Genomic DNA, 21,806 nt, shown 5'->3' with positions numbered 1-21,806 from the left:
CCTGTCCCTCCACCTAAGAGCCAGGAATGCTCAGATCATGATCTTCCGAAACTTACGCCTTTGGTAGCTTATACTGACCTAAACACCACGCCACCTAACTATTAGGTATAGGTAAATACTACATAACTCTATGAGAAATGGGAAAATCATGACTCAACTCAACAATTTATATGAGGATGTGATAAACACTGTGTAAACAGCCAATTTTATTTAATTAAATCACAAGGGCAACTAGAATACTTATTACAAAACCAAAGAGGACAGGTTATAAATACCTTCAATATCATCATTAGCACAGTGCCACCCACACAATAAATTTTCAGAGAATAATCACTGTTGAAAATCTCTAACTGAGAAACAACCAAGAATACATAATTATGTAAACCTATTTCCAGTAGTCAAGGAAGATTTTTTCAATTAAATAAATAAAAATAGTTTCAGGTAAGGTAATAAACTTGGCATTTTAGAACATGCCCATTTATTACCACAATTCCACAGACACGCCACATGTGGACTCCAGGAACTAGCACCTGGAGATTTGGGGGTCCATGATTCAGCCTATCGTACTCTCCAATTAGAGGAGCTCCAGTCCCAAGCAGGTGAGACAAACTCTCATTATTGGTTTTTTCCTCTCTCTGTTGTCCTCTGGCTTGGCTCTGATAGGAGGACTAGAAATGGGAGCTCAGGGAAAGGAAAAGTATTATGGATATTGAGAGGAGGAAGCAGCTCAGGAAAGATGTTTTTCAACTCCTGGGTCTCCAAACTGCACATGCATGGATGTGGCCCTAACCAGCATGGATCTGACCCTAAACAGTATTACAAATTGAAGATAGATCAACACCCAGGTTCCAGACTGTCCACTGGGTGGGCTGCACATGCAGTACAGATCCAAACAGCACTGCAAAGGCTGTGGAACCTTCACTGACACAACCAAAAGAAGACTGGTTGGAACTTACAGCCTGAACCCATCAATACCCACAGCATGATAAAAACAAACATACAGTTGTCCCTTGGTGTCCACGGAGGACTGGTTTCAAGCTCCTGGCAGATGCCAAAATCCATGGATGCTCAAGTCCCTTATTTATAACGGAGCAGTGGGACTTCCCTGGTGGTCCAGTGGTTAAGAGTCTGTGGGTTCAATCTCTGGTTGGGCTTCCCAGGTGGCTCAATGGTAAAGAATCTACCCGCTAATGCAGGAGACACAAGAGACACAAGTTCCATCTTTGATTGGAAAGATTCCCTGGAGAAGGAAATGGCAACCCACTCCAATATTCTTGCCTGGGAAATCCCATGGACAGAGAAGCCTGGCGGGCTACAGTCCAATGGGTTGCAAAAAGATCTGGACACAACTTACCAACTAAAACAACAAATAACAAGGTTGGCAAGGATGTAGAGAAATACTGGACCCTCACACACTGTTGATGGTAATGTAAAATGGTGAAGCGACTTTGCAGAACAATCTGGCAGTTCTTCAAAAGGTTAAACACAGAGTTATCATAAGATACAGATATTTCATCCAACGTATATACTCAAGAGTAATGAAAACATACGTCCACACAAATGCACATGAATGTTCATAGCATTGTTATTTATAATAGCCCCAAAGTGAAAATAACTCGAATATCTATCCGTAGATAAACAATAAACAAAATGTGATATATCCACATAATAGAATATTATTCTATAAAAGGGAATGAAGAAGTGATACATGCTGCAAGATAGATGCTAAGTCAAAGAAGCCAGTCACTAAAGACCATATATGATGTGATTCTACTTATATGAAATGTCCAAAATAGCTAAGTCTATAGAGATGGAAGGTAGCTAGCATATTCGTTAGCTTAGGGCTGGCACAGGAGGGGATGGAGGAAAAAAGGTTTCTTTTAGGGTGATAAAACTGACTGTGGTGATGGTTGCACAATTCTGAGAACCAACTAAAAACTACTGACTATATTCTTCAAATGGGTGAATTAAAGAGCACATATTGTACCTCAATAATTAGGAAACTGTTAAGGAAAAAGCTGCCAGGAAAAGAAAGACTACTATTTCATTTAAAGCAAAGAAGGGGCATACATAGCAAAGTTGGTTTAATACACTTTTCTGAAGACTGCTCCTGTAAGTCTTTTGATTCCTAATCTGAAGTTTCTGAAAATAAAATGTAACTACAAGAAAAAGCAAAGATGGGAAAAATAGTTCAGGATGAGTCCTAACATGAGGTATGATATGCCAGTATAGTTTTCTGTACAACTGTCAAAATGCCTTTACTGCTTCTGTCATTCAGAAACTTATGAAAAAATTATTCTTCAAAGATAGAATACTATTAAATTTGTCACCGATACATAAAACTATTTTGCCTACTACTAATTTCTATGAACAGCACAAATTATAAACTGATTTTTAGATTTATAAACTATTTGAAGAGCTAAACTCTAGCCAGAATCTAGAAAAAAACAAAAACATTTTCAGAGATGCTGCTAACCTGATTTTAAAGGATATTTCAGCTTCTTTCATGAGGGGAAAAAAATAAAATTAAACAATTCTTAAGCCTGATTTCTCCTTCCTCTGAGGTCAGCTGCTTTGTACAGATGGAATTTTATATCTAGTATATTCCCACTGTTGTCATTAATGGTAATTTAACAACATGCAAATGATGTGATTAAAATTCACCCTCAATTCACCTCCTATATTTTATCTCAATGTCCCACATTACTCCAATAGCCAGTAAGGTAACGTCACTAATTAAATCTTGCATCAAATTTTTTTTTTCATTCATGGTTAGGACAAGGAATTCCAAAAAGCACAAAAATCCATGGAATATTAGAGGAAACAGACAGCCTGGTATAAATAGTTGGATATGACATGTATATATGAATCTACCACAACTAAAATACTTAAGCTAAAAATACATTTAGAAGATCAGTGTAAAAAGTTAACTACCGTCTCACAGAAAATTAAACTAAAAAGCTGTTGGAAGGTGTAGAACGATTTAGCCACAGGTATGAAAACTAAGCAAATAAAAATATAGGCAATATTTTATAGCAGCTATAAATGGAGCATAATCTTTAAAAATTGTGAATTGCTCTGTTGAACATTATAAAACATGGTAAATAAACTATACCTCAATTTTTTAAAAAAGAAGGAAACTGTTACAATTCCAGGAAAAAAACAAAAAAATTAATAAAAAATTAAATAATACTACATGTTGCAGAGAATATTTACACAGTCATAATGCTATTAGTAACAAATAGCAATTTAATCAAAGGTTATGATACAATTGCATTGGGATGACATGGTATGGAGTGTGCAAGGATGTTAAATATCTTCTACCATTGGAAAGCAACTTTCCTGGTGGTCCAATAGCTAAGACTGTGCACTCCCAACGCAGGGGGCCAGGGAGGATCAGGGAGTTAGATCCCACATGCTGCAACTAAGACCCGGCAGAGTGGGGAGAAATATCAATAACCCCACATATGCAGATGACACCACCCCTAGGGTAGAAAGCGAAGAGGAATTAAAGAGCCTCTTGATGAAGGTGAAAGAAGAGAGTAGAAAAAGCTGGCTTAAAACTCAACATCCAAAAAACAAAGATCATGGCACTTGGTCCCATCACTTTGTGGCAAATAGATGGGGAAACAACTGAAACAGTGACAGACTTTATTTTCTTGGGTTCCAAAATCACTGCAGATGGTGTCTGCAGCCATGAAATTAAAAGACATTTGCTCCTTGGAAGAAAAGCTATGACAAACCTAGACAGAGTATTAAAAATCAGAGACATTACTTCGCTGACAAAGGTCCATCTAGTCAAAGCTATGGTTTTTCCAGTACTCATGTACAGATGTGAGAGCAGGGCAATAAAAAAGGCTGAGTGTCAAAGAATTGATGCCTTTGAACTATGGTGTTGAAGAAGACTCTTGAGAGTTCCCTGGACTGCAAGGAGATCAAACCAGCCAATCCTAAAGGAAATCAACTCTGAATATTCACTGGAAGGACTGATGCTGTAGCTGAAGCTCCAATACTTTGGCTACCTGATGCGAAGAGCCAACTCATTGGAAAAGACCCTGATGCTGGGAAAGATTGAAGGCAGAAGGAGAAGGGGAAGACAGAGGATGAGATAGTTGTATGGCATCACCAACTCAATGGACATGAGTTGGAGCAGACTCCAGGAGATGGTGAAGGACAGGGAAGCCTGACATGCTGCAGTCCATGGGGTCACAAAGAGTCAGACACGACTGAGCAACTGAACAACCACCACCATCATTGGAAAGTAAAGGATAAAATCTAAAATTAAGAGTGAGGAGTAAAGAACAGTATTTAGAAAATGGAGGTATGTATATAAGAAACTATTACTGGAAAGTGGTTGCTTCTGGAACCATGATGAGATTTAAATAGGTGGGACAAGGATTCCTGTTTTTAAATCTCTGATTCCACTTTAACTATATGTATATATCACTATGATAAAAATAATAATTCAGATCATAAATAAGAGTTCATAGGATTATAAAACATGAAGTATAGAGCAATTAACAGAAGAGCACTATAATTCAATATGAACACTATAACTAAAACATTTATTGCATACATTTTTTAAAGGCAGTTTTATTAAATAAAATATTCAACTGTCCAATGTATTTAAGTATATTCCTGTTGCTATTTATCCTGGATCATAATACACCCTGTACGATACAGCACATCGCAGAAACCATTAGTTATCTACATAATTCTATTTTCTTTTCTTTCTTGTAATAGAACCCTAATTTTTTCTAAGATACTATCATACTTGTTCAAACTTACAATTTTTACATTTCCTAGCATCTCTTGCAACTTGGGAGAACCAATGAGATAAAACTGAAAGTCAACAGATGGACTTCCAAAAAGACTGATCAAATATGACTGGGTCCCTAATAATACAGTTTTCCCTGGTGGCTCAGCAGTAAAAAACCCGCCTGCCAAGCAGGAGATGGCAGTGGGTCAGGAAGATCCCCCAGAGAAGGAAATACCAATCCACTCCAGTATTCTTGCCTGGGAAATCCCAAGGACAGAGGAGCCTGACAGGCTAAAGTCCATGTGGTGGCAAAGAGTCTTCTCCTTCTGCCTTCAATCTTTCCCAGCATCAGGGTCTTTTCCAATGAGTTGGCTCTTTGCATTGGGTAGCCAAAGTATTGGAGCTTCAGCTTCAGCATCAGTCCTTCCAATGAATACTCAGGGTTGATTTCCAAATTAACTTAGCAACTAAACAACAACCCTAACGATAAAGGGCAGCTGCCACTCAAGCCCTAGAATACCTACCTTTGAAATTCTTCTACATAAAAGAAAAAAATCAATATATTTAGTCACTGTGGATTTTAGGTGGGAGAAGGCGGTTTATTATTTATCAATAATAAAGCCTGTATGTCGGCCCATCTACCCTTATAACTTGATTTAAGATCCATATTTGAAGTCATGGTTTATTTTCTCATTCTGCTGAGACTTAATACTTGTGGTAAGTCACATGGTATTCTTGGATCTCGGTATGAGATATTCTGTAAGATGCCTCTCTCCTTGAAATTATCCTAAAGATGAAAAGTTCATGTACAGAATATAGAATAGTTTGTAAGTCCTATCTCCCCAAACATATGTAGCCAAGTTTTGTGACACAAGTCTGGTTATTTTCACAGGATATCCTAAGATACAGATATTAATTTTATTTATATAGATTACTATTCTGTCAACTTACTTTATTGTTAAAGAATACATTTTGAAATTTATTATTAAAGGGAAACATTAAATATTATTTTCAGAAAAAATTAAAACATGTTAGTTGCTCCATATTCTTGGTATATTTATTTCATTAATATTTGTCCTACAATCCACTATTTTTCACATTAAGAATTATCCCAGACCTGTGTCAAATATATATCCCAGGAAACTGTTGACTGTTACATGCTAGTCATGAATCCATGCCATTAAATGTTTATGGAAGAGTCAGGAAGTAAGTTACTAATAAATATTCTTTTCAAATATAGACAATAGAACATTCATTATCTTCTCTCTTTTCCTTAAGTCCAAAAGCAAAGGAGCCTTGCCTAAACAAAACATTCAGAATACCTCTGTACATTACTTATTTTATATCTCATAGACTGTCAGACCAATAAACTACTCCCAGGAATGACTAAACAAACCAGATTATTACCTCTGTCTTAAGTAAATTCCTGCTGCCACCACACTGGATGGCAAGTGCTAAGATTCAGTTTATACCCTCCTTTCTCATCTCTGAAGATATCTTGCCTACTGAAGTCTATTCAAATACACAACTAGAAAAGAGACTCAGTATAAACTACAGTGTCACTAGACATCAGTGAGGTAAATTATTGGTATACCCTCTCAATTAGCTTGGCCCTGACTTAATATAATTAAATATTGTCTTTGAAGTTCTGGGTTGTAACTCCCCTTCTACTCACTAGCTTCCTTTAAAGCAAATATTTGTCCTTTATAACTCATCTATTCCCATCTGAAGGAAGAAATGGAATTTTCCATAAACCCACTGATGGTTGAAGAAAGAAACCTGTTAATATGCTACAAATTCAACTACTAAGTTTCAAGTGAAAATTTTTCTCCCTGGAGTTAATATTCCTGAATTCTGTCTAGGGAGACTTCTTGCCTAGCTTTCTTCTTTGCTGTTCCACATCTTGATCCATGATGGTAAGATTGGATCCCTATCTTCAAACTGGCTCCCCATGTCTGTCCTTATCTACTTTATTATCCATACTTTTCTTAGAAGCTAATTATCCTAGACCTTTTATGATCAATGATCTCATTCTAGAATTGCCTTGCTGTAACTTTTGTTTTCTAAAAGTTTAATTTAACCCGTGACTTTAAATCAGGAGAAAAAGGTAGAACTCCAGATTTATCAATGAGAATTCCTTCCTTTCACTGCTCCAACTTTCCCAGACTAACCTAGCCCACAACCTTCTCTCCTCCAATTCAGGCAGATCTCAAAGTCAACAGAAGAACATCACAATTTAACTGCACTTCAAACTCTTCTAATTATAGTCAAGCTGGTCATAAACCTATAAATTCCTACAATGATTTTGATGAAAGGTTTAGAGGTTCTTTTGCCTCAGAACTTAAGTGACTACTAAAAGAACATGAAGTACATAATAAAATTAGAACTAAAACCCAAATATCCTAACAAAGACTGAAAAGGAAACCATACATCTGCCAATAATCAATTTTTATATTTCTGGCTCACTTTTCCAAGTAGATTAAATATTCTTCCTGAAAAGCTCAAAAAGTACATCCAATCAAATGTTTTACAAAGTTTTTGAGGAATAACTGAGGTACAATTACCCTCACATATTTTATGTTTACAATTTATCCGTTTTGTCATATGTCATGCCATATCAATGAAATCATCACCATAATCAAGAAAAGTTTCAAACATTCCTATCACCTCAGAAGTTTCTTATCCCTGAGGAATTATCCTTCCCTCTCTTTCTGCACCAGCATCAGTACCCAGTCTCTAGGTAAGCTTCATTTCATGACAGACTCTGTATTTTAAAGAATTTTATATGAATGGAATCATAGCATGTGCTCTATTTTTACCAATTATGTTTTTATTTAGCAAAATTATTGTGAGATTCACTCATACTGTTGAGTGTACAATAATTTTCCTTTTTACTATTAAGTCATTTAATATAATTTTACAAAGTAGTTAAAAAAAAATTCCTTGTGGACTTCCCTGGAGGTGCAGTGGATAATAATCTGCCTGCCAATGCAAGGGGACACAGATTTGATCCCTGGTCCAGGAAGATTCCACATGCCGCTGAGTAACTAAGCCCCTGTGCCACAACCACTGAAGCCCACATGCCCCAGAGCCCGCAAGCCACAACCGCTGAGCCTGCCTGCACCACTGCCGAAGCCCATGCACCTGCAGCCCGCGCTCTGTAACCAGAAAAGCCACCACAGCAAGAAGCCCGTGCACCACAACCGAGAGCAGCGCCAGTCTGCCACAACGAGGCAGAGTCCACACCCAGCAAAAAAGACTCGGAGCAATCAAGAATAAATAAATAATTACAAAAAAAAAAAGGAATCAACAGTCTAACAAAAAAGAATACTCTCAGAAAAAACATCATACTACATTTATAATGAGCAGAATGAGCATTTTCAATATCTTCTGTTTTAAAAGGAAGAATGTCAACGACTGCCTAATGAAGAAATATATTCTACTAGTATCAAACTCTCAGGAAAAGTAAGAATAAATTAAAGACTTCAATAATTTAGCTGTAACAGCTAAAACTATAGGACAAGACTTATTTAAAATATATATTAAAATATATAAAAATAATTTAATAAATTATTAAAATATAATAACTAATATATGAATTAGTTATTAAATGTACATTGCTGAGAAAAGGTAATTAACATGGGAGAAAATACAGTGGTAACATTCTAGTGTGCACATTATAACCCATTTATTACACACTATGATTTTGAATTCATTTCAAAAACCTTTTATATATTCACAAAAAATCATTTTACAACAAATAACTATTTTAAATAATGGGAATAAATGAGACTCTTACTAAAAACAACACTGTAAAAAAAAAGGATAGACTATATAAGGACTTTCTTTTAAGCCATCATACATAAACATTTTCCAATAAATAAAATGCTATCCTGTATTAGTTTGTGTGAATATAGGAGGATATACTGTTGTTTCTTCAGGCACTTATTTCCTGAGAATATACCTGTGAAAGTCTCAAAATTGAGTGAAATGTTCCTTAATTGCAAAGTTAACCCTAAAAATCACAATTTTAGATAACTATAAAATGTTATATATATTTTGAAACTACAACATATGAATTGTATATATTTGTATTCAAAATCACAACATATATATAGTATGAAAAAGTTAACCATTACACAGTTAACAATTATGTCCATCATTTTTTATAATAGAGTATTTGGGACCACACCTCAGATTCTCAGAAAGGTACTTCAGGATGTTCCTATGACTTGAGAGAGACCCAGGGACAAAAAAGTATACCTTAAAGCTGTAAGCATAAATGACTCTGAACACAAATTCTTTTCTCTTCATATTTTCAGGCAGCTACTCATAAAATATAAAGCATCAAGAAATTACATTTAGAAGTACATTAAGAAAGGATACTCATATTTACCACTTAATGACAAAAATATGGAAATATAGAAAGTTCAACTGTATTTTATAACCCTTCTTACATTTTAATATAAATACAGAATATAATAACTCATACTACTCAAAGATGATAGTCTAAAAGATAATAACTACCATATACAAGGCAAACATAAAACCATTCCATTTCTGTTACAAACAGAAATTTATTAGGTAGGCACTCAATAAAACACAGCTGTATTTATTCCATAGGCAAGCAGAAAGGGGGAAAAGGATAACAATGAATATGCTTTCCTTCTACATTCACCCAAGTTTAGAAAACTTGGGTTGTTATTTTTCCCATCATTTAGAATTCATTTTATATAAAATTTCCAGCTTCTATAGTCAAACTTGGCTGAATTTTATCAGCTAAATTTAGGCAAAGGTTTTTAACACTCTCAACTATCCATTAAATCAACCTTATTTTATCTTATAATACCAATTAAGGAATATGTTTATTGGATAGACGTGTCTTATCAAGACTGACTTGAAAAGGATACCAATTATTTTCATAATCTACTTCACTAGTCATGTCAATAGCTCACTTAATATACCCAGGATTCAAAATAAGTGATTATGCATAAGTTATTTTCTATAAGAGTAATTTTTAGTACCAATGTAAGTGAGTAACTTCTTTGACATCTGGCATACCACTTAGACATTCATAATTTATGTAACGTATTTGACACAATGTTTTATACAAGGAGTTCCCTAGTCCCATTATGCTTAATAACATGTCAGCTCTTCTACTATAAACTTTGTTTTCCAACAGTTTATGAAACTGTTGAAAAACTGCTCTAGGATAGCTCACTCCGTCAGGCCGTTTGTAACAGGCAGCTGTGCTTAGAACTCACTGTTGACACAATAGTGTGAGCTGTGCAGTGATTCCTCAAAGGATGAATAGATCCATCACTTCCTAGAGTCACAGAAGCTGCCGGACTGGAAGCTGCCACCAGGACCAGCCAGTCACAGGGAATCCACCAGCTCCTCCAGGCAGAGAAAAGGGACAAGGACAAACTCAAGAAAGCCAAGAAGAGAAAAACCAAAATGACTGCACCAAGCCAAGTAAGAAGAGATGGCAGCTACTGATCAGCAGAGAATGCAAAATCAGCAGTTTCGACAGAAACATGCTAAAATAATGGGCTGTCAGAAGTAACATCTCAGGAGAAAAAGAAGTGGAAACACTGAAGAAGATAAAAGAACTGAATGCAAGCTACATCAAGTCCATGGAAAGTGTAATCAATGAGCTTTTAAGCACCGTCTGATGTGAAACCAGAAATCCATCCGAACTATAGAACTGCCAACTAAATGTGTACCCCATTGTTCAGTAAGTGGTATCTACAGACAAAGGAAAAAATTGTTCTAGGATAAAACTTGGCAGTTAAGAACCATCAAGACAATAATGTACTTTTTAAAAAAGTCTATATATAATTTTACAAGAAGGGAGTGATATATTCTCTCACTATCTTCATCTAACAGACCCTTTGGAATCTTTTTTGACCAGTCATACAAAGAGAAATATTTTTTAAAAATAAAATAAAATTTAAGAACTAGCATGAATATTACACTATGAACAAAAGTGATTCAGTTGGACTTCCTTGGTGGTCCAGTGGCTAAGACTCCACCTCCCAGTGCGAGCGACCGAGTTCAATCCCTGGGAGAGGAACTAGATCCCACATGTCACAACTAAGAGTCTGTGTGCCACAACAAAGATCGAAGATTTCACATGCCACAACCAACACAACCAAATTAATAAATTTTTTTAAGTGATGCAGTTAAGATAAAGACCAGTGGATATTTTATAGATTCTAGTTCCAAGGAAAGATTTTAAATCAGTAGCCTGCTTAGTTTTCTCCTGTTAGCCATAAGGTCAAGATTAGGATTTAATGTAACAAATGAAAACATTAGTTGCTTTTCTCTGGTTGATATATTAGTCTTTTATAATAGTCAATGATCAATAGCATCAAGAGATAACAGTCAATGACTGGAGTTGTCAAGAAAGTTGTTATCCATGATGCTAGTAAATCCAACATAAAGGAATGCAATCAATAATACTGATCAACAAACATCAAAACAAACAAACAAAAAATCACAAACCTGTATTCTATGGGTAGTCCCCCTAAACCTAGACTGTCTAGTAAATGCATGTCTCGAATCCCAAGGGCCACCTAAATGCAATACGAATACTTCAGCATAAATTTATCAATACTAATGGCAAAATATACTACTAATCAGTTACTTGTCTGCACATGTTGATCACTATGCTAAAAACACTCCAGGGTCTGTGATTGTTTTTGCTTAAAATGTGCATTTTCCTCTAATTTGGAAAAGATTTAATGTTCAAACAAGAGGATGGTTTCAGCATCCTTCTGCATGAAGATTCCAAAACTATCTTTCCTTGCTCTTGATATTATGTTATTACTACTACTGTAAAGAAAAGCTCTGATAAACTAGGGAATAAAGTTCTTTCTCCATCCACAATTGGCAGCTTAAAGGGGTTCTGTGGCTTTTCTTATAAAGGGGGGCTTCCCTGGTGGCTCAGACGGTAAAGCATCTGCTTGCAATGTGGGAGACCCAGGTTCAAACGCTGGGATCTGATACTGGTGTTAAAACACGACTATTGCCTCAAATCATTATTTTCACAATCTCACCAGGAGTAGGTGACCCTCTTCACCTAGATTTAAGGCCCAAACTCTCCAAAGGATTTTAAGAAAGATCTCACAATGACTATATACAGTGGAATGATTATTTCCTTAGCTTTGCAACTAATCACTTTGTTTAGAAATCCCCTCATTTCCCTGCAACTAGAGAATACAGATCTTCCATTCTATGAGTCTGCCTACCCACTATTATCTAAATTCAAATTTCAAAACTATCTGCCCAGATTTATACTTCCATTCTACTTCAAATGTACTATTTCCTCTTTAGCAAATAACTATGTACTCTGCAAGGATGAAACATACTCATAAATTCAATCCTTTTCCCAAATACACACAAAAGTTGATGAAATCTATCTATTAACCTGCCTGCCTTGGAGAGATGCCTGAAATAAGCAAAAGGCTCATTTTACACAAATGCTGAAACTGTTCCAGAACTAAGCTTAATGGGGGTCACTCATTCTTTGAGATTACTGTATGAGACACTATACAGACACCCGTTCCACGAAAACACACCAGAGATCAAAGACAGAAGTACTTAATTCCTTATAGTACTTTAAAACTTACACTATGTTATATGCACTAATCAATACTCACGTGCTAAAGTACTTCTCACTTAAAATAAGCCTAGGTCAGTAAATAATAGAATAAATGAAGCTCACCACCATCACTAAAAGCATTTATAAAATTCTTTTTGTGTTTAATACTGTGGTAGAATTTACACACAAGAATGTGTAAGCTGCAAAGAAATTGAAATTTGAAACTATCACTGTAGATTTTACAACTTAAAATTAAGATCGTTCTTGTAAAACAATTACTTTAGTTATTCTAGCCAGTGATAATTTTTAACACATAGTCCAAAGGACAGAGACTCCTGAAATAATTTTGGGTAAAATGAAATTTACAAAATATTCACATATAAATGACGCTCCAGGGAGTTCCATTTTCACCTTAGCTGTAGAAAGCCTGAAAGAGTGTCACTCCTAACCAAAAAAACAAGAAAAAACCGTTTAACTATCATCTTACATTTCTTGAGCATATCAGAGAGCTGAGCTAACAGGGAAACCTGTATTTGACATTTCAAGAAGGACAGATTCCTCCACAACAACAGGGGTAAGAGGCAACTACTATGCAAGAAAGTAAGGAAAAAAACCAGCTAAAATTTTAACGAAAGTGCCATTAATTTCCTGTTTCTATAGAGTTGGCTACCCTGGCCATTTCATGCAAATGGAACAAAAAATTATGTGGTCTTTGTGTTTGGCATCTTTGACTTTGAATGTTTTAAAGGTTTATCCATGAATGTAACAGAAAACTTCACTCCTTTTTTATTAACAATATTCCTTTCTACAGATATACCACATTTTGTTCTACTGATGGACATTTGACTTGTACATTGAAAACTACAAAACATCACTGAAAGAAATTAAAAATCTAAATCAATAGAAAGGCATTCTAATTTCATGAATCAGAAGATTTAACATATTGTTAAAATGGCTGTACTCTGAGTCAATGCAACCCTTATTAAAATCTCAGCAGCCTCTTTTGCAGAAATTGAAAAGCTGATACTAAAATTCATATGTAAATGCAAGGGACCCAGAACAGATACAACTTGAAAAAGAATAAAGCTAAGGAGATGACACTTTCTGATTTAAAAACTTGCTACAAAGCTAGCGTAATCGAGATAATGCAGTATTGATGCAAGCACAGACAGAAATCAGTGGAATAGAATTGAGAATTCAGAAATAAAACCGTATGCTTATGGTCAACTGCTTTTCAACAACAGTGATAAGAAAATTCAATGGGAAAGAATAATCTTTTCAACAAACAGTGCTACGACTGTAACTGACAGGAAGAAACCTGACTCCATACTGAATCCATTCCTTTAACTCTAACCCTTGTGCTCTGCTGCCTCTGCTTAGTCATGCAGGCTCTGCACCTTTTGTAAAAGAATGCTATAGCCTGAAACATACAGGAGAGCCCATTCTCAAGGCTCACTCATATAGAAATAAAAAGTAGAATGGAGAATAATTGTTATCTCATAGGAGGTCTAGGAACATTGTGATGAGACCTGCCTGGACAGCTGTAAGAACAAAGGTACCGAAAAGTTTGCAAAAACCTGCCACACCCTCTCTCCCCTTTCAGTGTAAAGCCTAACTTCTAATTCAGGTATAAGACAGTTCTCTGGGACACTAGTTGACCATCTATCTTCCTGATCTGCTGGCTTTTCGAAAAAGTTGCTATTTCTGGCACCAACAACACATCTCTTGATTTACTGACCTGTAATGCAATGAGCAATAGGAGCTTGGACTTGGTAACAGGACAACTAAAAAGCTATTTGCAAAAGAACAAAGTTGGACTCGTCGCACCATACACAAAAATTAGCACAAAACAGATGAGACCTAAAAGTAAAAGCTAAAATTCTTACAGGGAAAAAGAAGAGTAAATCTTTGTGACCTTAGTTTCCCAGACGAAACAAGGAATGAAAGGAAGAATGGGTAAGCCCATCAAGAGAGTGAATTATGTGACGAGTGAATATTTTTGCAAACCAGGTATCTTATAAGGGACCGGGATCTAGAATACATAAAGAACTCTTACAACTCAAGTATTAAAAAGACAAATAACCCAATTAAAAACTGAACAAGGACCTGAACGGACATCTATTTATAGATATGTAGATGGACACATGTAAATCTTTATACATGATCCAAAGAAATAAATCAGATATTCTAACTTAAGTTTTCTCGGCAGCACGAATTTACAGTCTGACAATTTTGACCTAAGGAAGAAGCTGAAGAAAAAGAAAGGCTCAAGTTAGTATATATTTGAATTTGGAAGAATGTTGTTTTAATTACTATGGATCCAGTTTAAATCCCTTCCTCTAATTGGCAACTTATATTAATTCGTTAAATTGCTGCTGCTGCTAAGTCACTTCAATCGTGTCCGACTCTGTGCGACCCTATAGACGGCAGCCCACCAGGCTCCCCCGTCCCTGGGATTCTCCAGGCAAGAACAATGGAGTAGGTTGCCATTCCTTCTCCAATGCAGGAAAATGAAAAGTGAAAGTGAAGTAGCTCAGTCGTGTCCCACTCTTAGGGACCCAATGGACTGCAGCCTACCAGGCTCCTCCATCCATGGGATTTTCCAGGCAAGAGTACTGGAGTGGGGTGCCATTGCCCTCTCTGCGTTAAATTGCTAATTATATCCTAAAATGAAAAATTCTAAATTCCAAATTTTTATATTATATTAGCATTTAAGACAAAACAGGAGGATGGATTCATACTGAAAAAAGGTCCCAATAAATAGTATTAGGAAAAAATTGTCATAAATCCAAAATAAAGACAGCAAGAAAGTACATAATAATTCTACACAAGAATACATGATAAAATTAATACACCATATATCCCCACCAAGAAAAAAAGTAAAACACACATAAAAAAAGCAGTAAGTGTACTTTCTATATTATAAACCATAAACTCAAAAGCACATAGCACAGGTTAGAAATTACAACCGTCACTAATTAGGACAGTGAATTAAGGTTTATGAAATACACTAAGCTTAAAATTCTTACTATAATTTTCAGTTTTATTAACTGTATTCTCATTTCACCTTTCAAATGACATATTACATAACTGTATATATACTTTATTCACTGCATAAGGCAGTGAATTTAATGTTAGAAAGGGAATATTTATACCAACTTAGCTCACTGCATCTCTACCTAAAAATTTTTTACGGAATCTAAATAAGACTTTACAAGTTTCATATACAAAATAATTTTACAGAATTAATTTAATTAGGTCTTACTATATGGAAAGATTTAAAACTCAAAGTTTATAAAAACACTCCCAACATAAAAAGGACATGTCAGAGTGACAAAGTTCATAAGAATAAGAAGCCAATCATAGAAATGGTCCCATGATTATGATCTGCGGCTCTTAAAGATCAGAAGTACACAGAAGCTCAGCTGCACGCCTGCAGTTCTCCCATTTGGCCTCTAACAACACAGCCATATTGACATCTAAAACAAGACCTATTTACCTACTCAGCAAGAAAAATAACTGTAGGGAAGATTAAATCGGTCAAGACCAGGAGAACCCTCAAGAATTCAGACTGGTGGATAACTATCTCAAAGGAAAACTTAGAGCATGAAGATTACCTCGGCAACTTTTGGAGGCACTCCATCTCCAAGCACTTCCCTGATGAAGCAGTGCTGGCCCATGTAATACGAGAGTCCACAAGTCCTCTTGAAGGCATCTTTCAGTCGTTTCAGCTCGACATCTGTAACTGCAATTCAGAAACAGAAGATGGGTAAGAAACCTGAGGAGAAAAGATGTCTCTCAAAATCTTTACTTTTTTTTCAACCCAGTTCCTAACAAAAACTAGCAAATACTACTTCTCTTCCCAAATAAGTAAAATAAATCCAAAGATATTTTTTATAATTCTAATATTTTCAAATTTAATCTTAAAAATAAATATGAAAATTCTTGACCCACTGTCTTCAATTGGCAGAACATTAAATTATGCATACAAATTCTAGGCAGGGGTAAAGAAGAGGTAACAATTAGCAGGTAAGCTGAATGGCATTAGGCTCTGACATTAATACCTTTTCAGCAGCAATGTACTCCTCTGGAATAAAAATTATGTTATTTGTACTCTTTGAGCACCTATTTATCCATGCTCCCAAATTTAGCTTAAACTGTATCATCCTCAACAAAGAAAGTAACCTATAAATAGATGATGCTAATAAACTATAATTTTTAGACATCCACTAACAAAAAAATTACTGAGCCATTACTTTATTTTAGGCATTGAAGCCTTTCACTGAATAGAACAATCTCTGTCTACAAGGAGAGAAAACTATTCTTTAGTACTATGCGGTAAGTGAAGGTACCACAAATGGTGCCTTTAGCCCACGCTGGAGAAGAAAGATACATGTATACCTGTGATGGATTCATTTTGATATTTGGCAAAACTAATACAATTATGTAAAGTTTAAAAATAAAATAAAATTAAAAAAAAAAAAAGACTTATGGATGGAAGGCTGGATGGAAATTTAAAGGTTAACCCAAGCGAAACGGACAAGGGCATGCCAGGCAGAGATAATAGTTTGTTTGAAAGTATACAGAGCAGGATGTATAAAGTTACCAGAAAAAAATGAACAAGGCTGGGAGTAGTAAGATAAACCTAAGGCAGTCATTGACCAAGTCATAGCAATTCTGTTCTGACACAGTAAGGAAGGGATTCAGTCAGACACAATTCAGGTATGAACTCCAGGCAGATAGGAAACAGAACACAGTCAGATAAAATTCAGGTAGTTTACAAGTTCTGTGGTAAGCAAAATGTGGAAGCAAAAGGTGGACTGCTACTATGAGAAGAAAAAGGAGAAGCTGTTGGGGAACTATTTAGAAGAAAAGTCAACAGAATTTGAAACTTAACTGAAGAGTAGAAGTAATGTAGAATAACATTCAGGATTCTACCCTGAGAAACTCTGAAGGATGGTCTTAGCATATAGAAAGGGAATGTAAGAAAAAAAAGTGAGGAAGGAAAAATGATAAATAATAAAATTAAATGATTAGTCATGTATGGATGTGAGAGTTGAACTGTAAAGAAAGCTGAGTGCTGAAGAATTTGTGCTTTTGAACTGTGATGTTGGAGAAGACTCTTGAGAGTCCCCTGGACTGCAAGGAGATCCAACCAGTCCATCCTAAAGGAGATCAGTCCTGGGTATCCATTGGAAGGACTGAAGTTGAAGCTGAAACTCCAATACTCTGGCCACCTGATGTGAAGAACTGACTCACTGGAAAAGACCCTGATGCTGGGAAAGATTGAGGGCAGGAGGAGAAGGGGATGACAGAGGATGAGGTGGTTGGATGGCATCACCGACTCAATGGACATGAGTTTGGGTGGACTCCGGGAGTTGGTGATGGACAGGGAGACCTGGCATGCTGCGATTCATGGGGTCGCAAAGAGTCAGACACGACTAAGCGACCGAACTAAACTGAACTGAAATGATAAGGACATACTGAAAATGAGCAACCTTCAGGAAACCCACTGAGTTTTTACAATTATGAGTGTAAAGTTTAGGCAAGGTTTGATGAAAGTCATGAGCATGTAGCTGGCAATTAAAGTCATGAATAAAGAGCACAAATGACATAGAGACAAAACTGGAAGAAAGCAATGCTTCCAGTACCTGCTGAGAAAGAAAAAAATATTCAAACAAGACTGACAAGGAATACTTGGGAAAAACAAAAGCAGTTTCCAAAGGACAAGAAGAAGGGGCTGGTCTACACACTCGAGGAAGGCAGAAAGGGCCAGCAAGATAAAGACTGAAGAGTGCCTGGCACACAGATTATCAGTCAAGAAGTCTGTGGTAGGGAGGGAAAGTTCACAAATTCTACAACCTGTAGGTCAATGATAAAACAATAAGAACTAATACACAAATAAGCAGCTACAGAAAAGTATAACTACTAAATGCTTAATTCATTAAAAAAAATAAATTCATAATATTAACATCCCAATTTACTGATTTCCCCCCCCTTTTTAGAATGCAAAAGTGAAAAAACAAAAGAAAGATAATTTTATAAATTATAGTTATGGAGGAGAAATTCCTTCAGCGACTGGAATACCTATTTCTTCAGTATGCCTACTTTTCATTAATGGCTTTACTAACAAATTAGATGTTCGTAGTCCAGAGAAGACAAGAAAAATCAATCACTGTGAGAATCTATACACTGTTGGTTACAGATATTTGAAGGAATGCTTGGTAATATGTTTAAAAAAAGCAATGATGACTGATGACTAATGAATCTATTCACTTATAACATGAGAAGACATACACATAAACTTTTTAAAGCATTTGTAAAAGCAAACAGGGCTTCCCTGGTGGCTCAGTGGTAAAGAATCCACCTGCCAAAGCAAGAGACGCAGGTTCAATCCCTGGGTTAGGAAGATCCCCTGGATAAGGAAATGGCAACCCATTCCAGTATTCTTACCTGGGAAATCTCATGGACAGGGAAACTTGGCGGGCTACAGTCTATGATAGCCAAAAGAGTCAGACACGACAGAGTAACTAAACAACAACAAAAGCAAACAGACAGACTGAATAAGCTATTGTATAGGCACAAAATAGACTATCAGACACTAAAATACTGCCAGAGATCCATACTTACTGAAAATAAACAGTATTTTTATTAAAAAATAAAATCTGACAATTCCTTGTCTCCAACCTGCAGACAAGGAATACCTAAAAGTGTTCACTATACAAGTGAAACCTTCAAAATTTTCAAAATAAAAATTTAGGCAGGATGGAAAACAAAAGAGAATCAAGCCTAGAAAATTTAAGGTAGGAAAACATAATATTAATTTAGAAAGAAAAGGCAATCTCTGGAAAAATTAGAAAGTTCAACACGTGGGATTTTTCTTTACCTCCTTTCTCTCTACAGACTTCACTAAAATTGCAGTAAGAATTAAAAAAGGACACAAACTCACAAGGACAAAGAAAATAGGAGAAAGAAGAACTGAGGAACTATGAGAGTCAATCTTTTTCTGGGGAACATTAGTGTCTGGAAGAGTGGTGACTCACTTAAGCAGACCCATGAAAACTGAAACCTAAGCAATTGAAACCAACTGAGAAATGTGGACAAGAAAGTAAACTAACTTAACCTGTCTAGAGCACCCAAAAAAGGCTCCGGAATTCACTGTACCAGTTACCACACACAAAAAAGGGAGGGTAGCGGTAGAAAGCGGGATGGAAGAGAAATTGGTTGAAAGTTACAAGAGAAGTGCTTAGACTAATCTCAGGTCCCTTAAAGCACAAGAGTCAGGCACCAATCTACCATCTAGCCACCGCACACCACTTTTAGATGTAGATATATATCAAGAAACCAAAGACACAGAGACAGAAAGGCTCCATACTCGACCACACCGGGTTTAGCTACAGGAAGGACAATGAGGTATGAAAAAAGGTGAAGATTAAGTCAGCATCTGCATCGTGCTGCCCTCCCTCCCCCTGTTCTCCCCCTGGGCAGAATCAATAAGCATTCTTCTCTGAAGAAAGTAAATGATCCTAGAACAAAGACCTACTGTTACCGACATGGGGTGAGGGGGATGCCGCCATTCCCTTTTAAAAATGGCTGGGTTCCCAAAAGGAAAATCCACAAGTCAACAAGGGATATCAGTTCAGTTCAGTTCAGTCACTCAGTCGTGTCCGACTCTTTGCGACCCCATGAATCGCAGCACGCCAGGCCTCCCTGTCCATCACCAACTCCCGGAGTTCACTCAGACTCACGTCCATTGAATCGGTGATGCCATCCAGCAACACTGGATGCCATCTAGCATCCACAACAAGGGATATACTCAAACATATAAGTCTTCCAATCAATCTTTTAATGCATAAACTATTTAAAATAAAAAGTCAGTTTGATAGTCATTATACAGTTGCTTCCCTGGTGGCTCAGAGGTTAAAGCATCTGCGTGGAATGCAGGAGACCCAGGTTCCATCCCTGGGTTGGGAAGATTCCTTAGAGAAGGAAATGGCAACCCACTCTAGTACTCTTGCCTGGAGAATCCCATGGAGGGAGGAGCCTGGTAGGCTACAGTCCATGGGGTCACAAAGAGTAGGACACGACTGAGCAACTTCACGACACGATACAGTTAAACATATACTTAACCTTATAACCCAATTAATTCCACTCCTTGTTAATTACACAAGAAAATACTGCACAGAAATATACATAGGAGCTTTATTAACAATAGGAAAAAAAAAACTAGAAACAATAACCCCTTGATAAAGGAACAGGTGATGAAGTAAATGCAGTATAGCATACAATGGAATAGTATTCTGCAGTAAACATGAAGAAACTACTGATCCATGCATCAACATAAATGAATCTCAAAAACTACACTGAGCAAAATAAGCCAGACACAGAAGAGCATATACCATATGACTACATTATATATAAAAGTCGCAAAGGAGCAAAACCAGTTATGGTGTCCAAGACAGTGGTTGACAGGTAGTGAAGTAGGGAGTATGTGACTGGAGTTGTAGGAAACAGACACCTGCAGAGAGATAGGAGGGAACTATTCTGAGGTGTGGAAATGTTTTATATATTTGATTGGGGTGGTGGCTACAAAAGTGAACAACTGTTCACTTACTGAATTCTTAAAATCTATGCATTTTATTGTATATAAATTATGTATCAATAGCATAGACTGAAAAAAAAAAAGAATGAACAGTCAAAGAACACCAAATATTGAGGAAGATTTCAATAAGAAAATTACCAAGACAAATAGGGGAAAGGAGGGGTAAGTAGAAATACTAATGAAGGATGAAAAAAAGTGAAAACCTTCAAATATTTTCAGAAAAGGAGAATAAGAAAATTACATCCAAATAAGAATAGGGTACTGTAAAAATATAACAAGGAAAAAAGTACGATACTCTCTTGTACCTTTTCCAGAAAGTTACAGGAGACTGCCCTACAACAAAATGAGGGGGTAAACAAAGGAAAGAAGACAGATCCAGGAAACACTGACTATAGCACTTCAGTTCAGTCACTAGTCGTGTCTGACTCTTTGTGACCCATGGACTGCAGCACACCAGGCTTCCCTGTCCACCACCAACTCCCAGAGCTTACTCAAACTCATGTCTATCGAGTCGGTGATGCCATCCAACCATCTCATCCTCTGTCAGCCCCTTCTCCCCCGACCTTCAATTGTTCCCAGCATCAGGGTCTTTTCCAGTGAGTTAGTTCTTCACATCAGATGGCCAAAGTATTGCAGTTTCAGCTCCGGCATCAGTCCTTCCAATGAATATTCAGGATTGATTTCCTTTAGAATGGACTGGTTGGATCTCCATGCTGCCCAAGGGACTCTTAAGAGTCTTCTCCAACACCACAGTTCAAAAGCATCAATTCTTTGGCACTCAGCTTTCTTTATAGGAGTACATCAAAGCTGTATATTGTCACTCTGCTTATTTAATTTAT

The 21,806-nt window shown here is 36.5% G+C and overlaps 1 protein-coding gene and 1 pseudogene across 1 annotated transcript in view; one reads left to right on the top strand and one right to left on the bottom strand.

The window, feature by feature from the left end:
- The window catches only part of LOC113877335, a 35,359-nt pseudogene extending 24,540 nt beyond the window's left edge, over positions 1-10,819 (top strand).
- Positions 1-21,806, bottom strand: part of USP32 (ubiquitin specific peptidase 32) — a 203,920-nt gene that overhangs the window by 123,120 nt on the left and 58,994 nt on the right. Inside the window, exon 2 of the mRNA XM_027518831.1 lies at positions 15,983-16,110. Within this exon, the coding sequence (XP_027374632.1) occupies positions 15,983-16,110 (128 nt within the window). The remainder of the gene's footprint in view (positions 1-15,982; positions 16,111-21,806) is intronic.

The sequence above is a fragment of the Bos indicus x Bos taurus genome, chromosome 19 (assembly GCF_003369695.1).
Source record: "Bos indicus x Bos taurus breed Angus x Brahman F1 hybrid chromosome 19, Bos_hybrid_MaternalHap_v2.0, whole genome shotgun sequence".
In the NCBI taxonomy this organism is placed as follows: Eukaryota; Metazoa; Chordata; class Mammalia; order Artiodactyla; family Bovidae; genus Bos; species Bos indicus x Bos taurus.
Note: the sequence above shows the minus strand (reverse complement) of the source record. Positions and strands in the feature narration are given on the sequence as shown.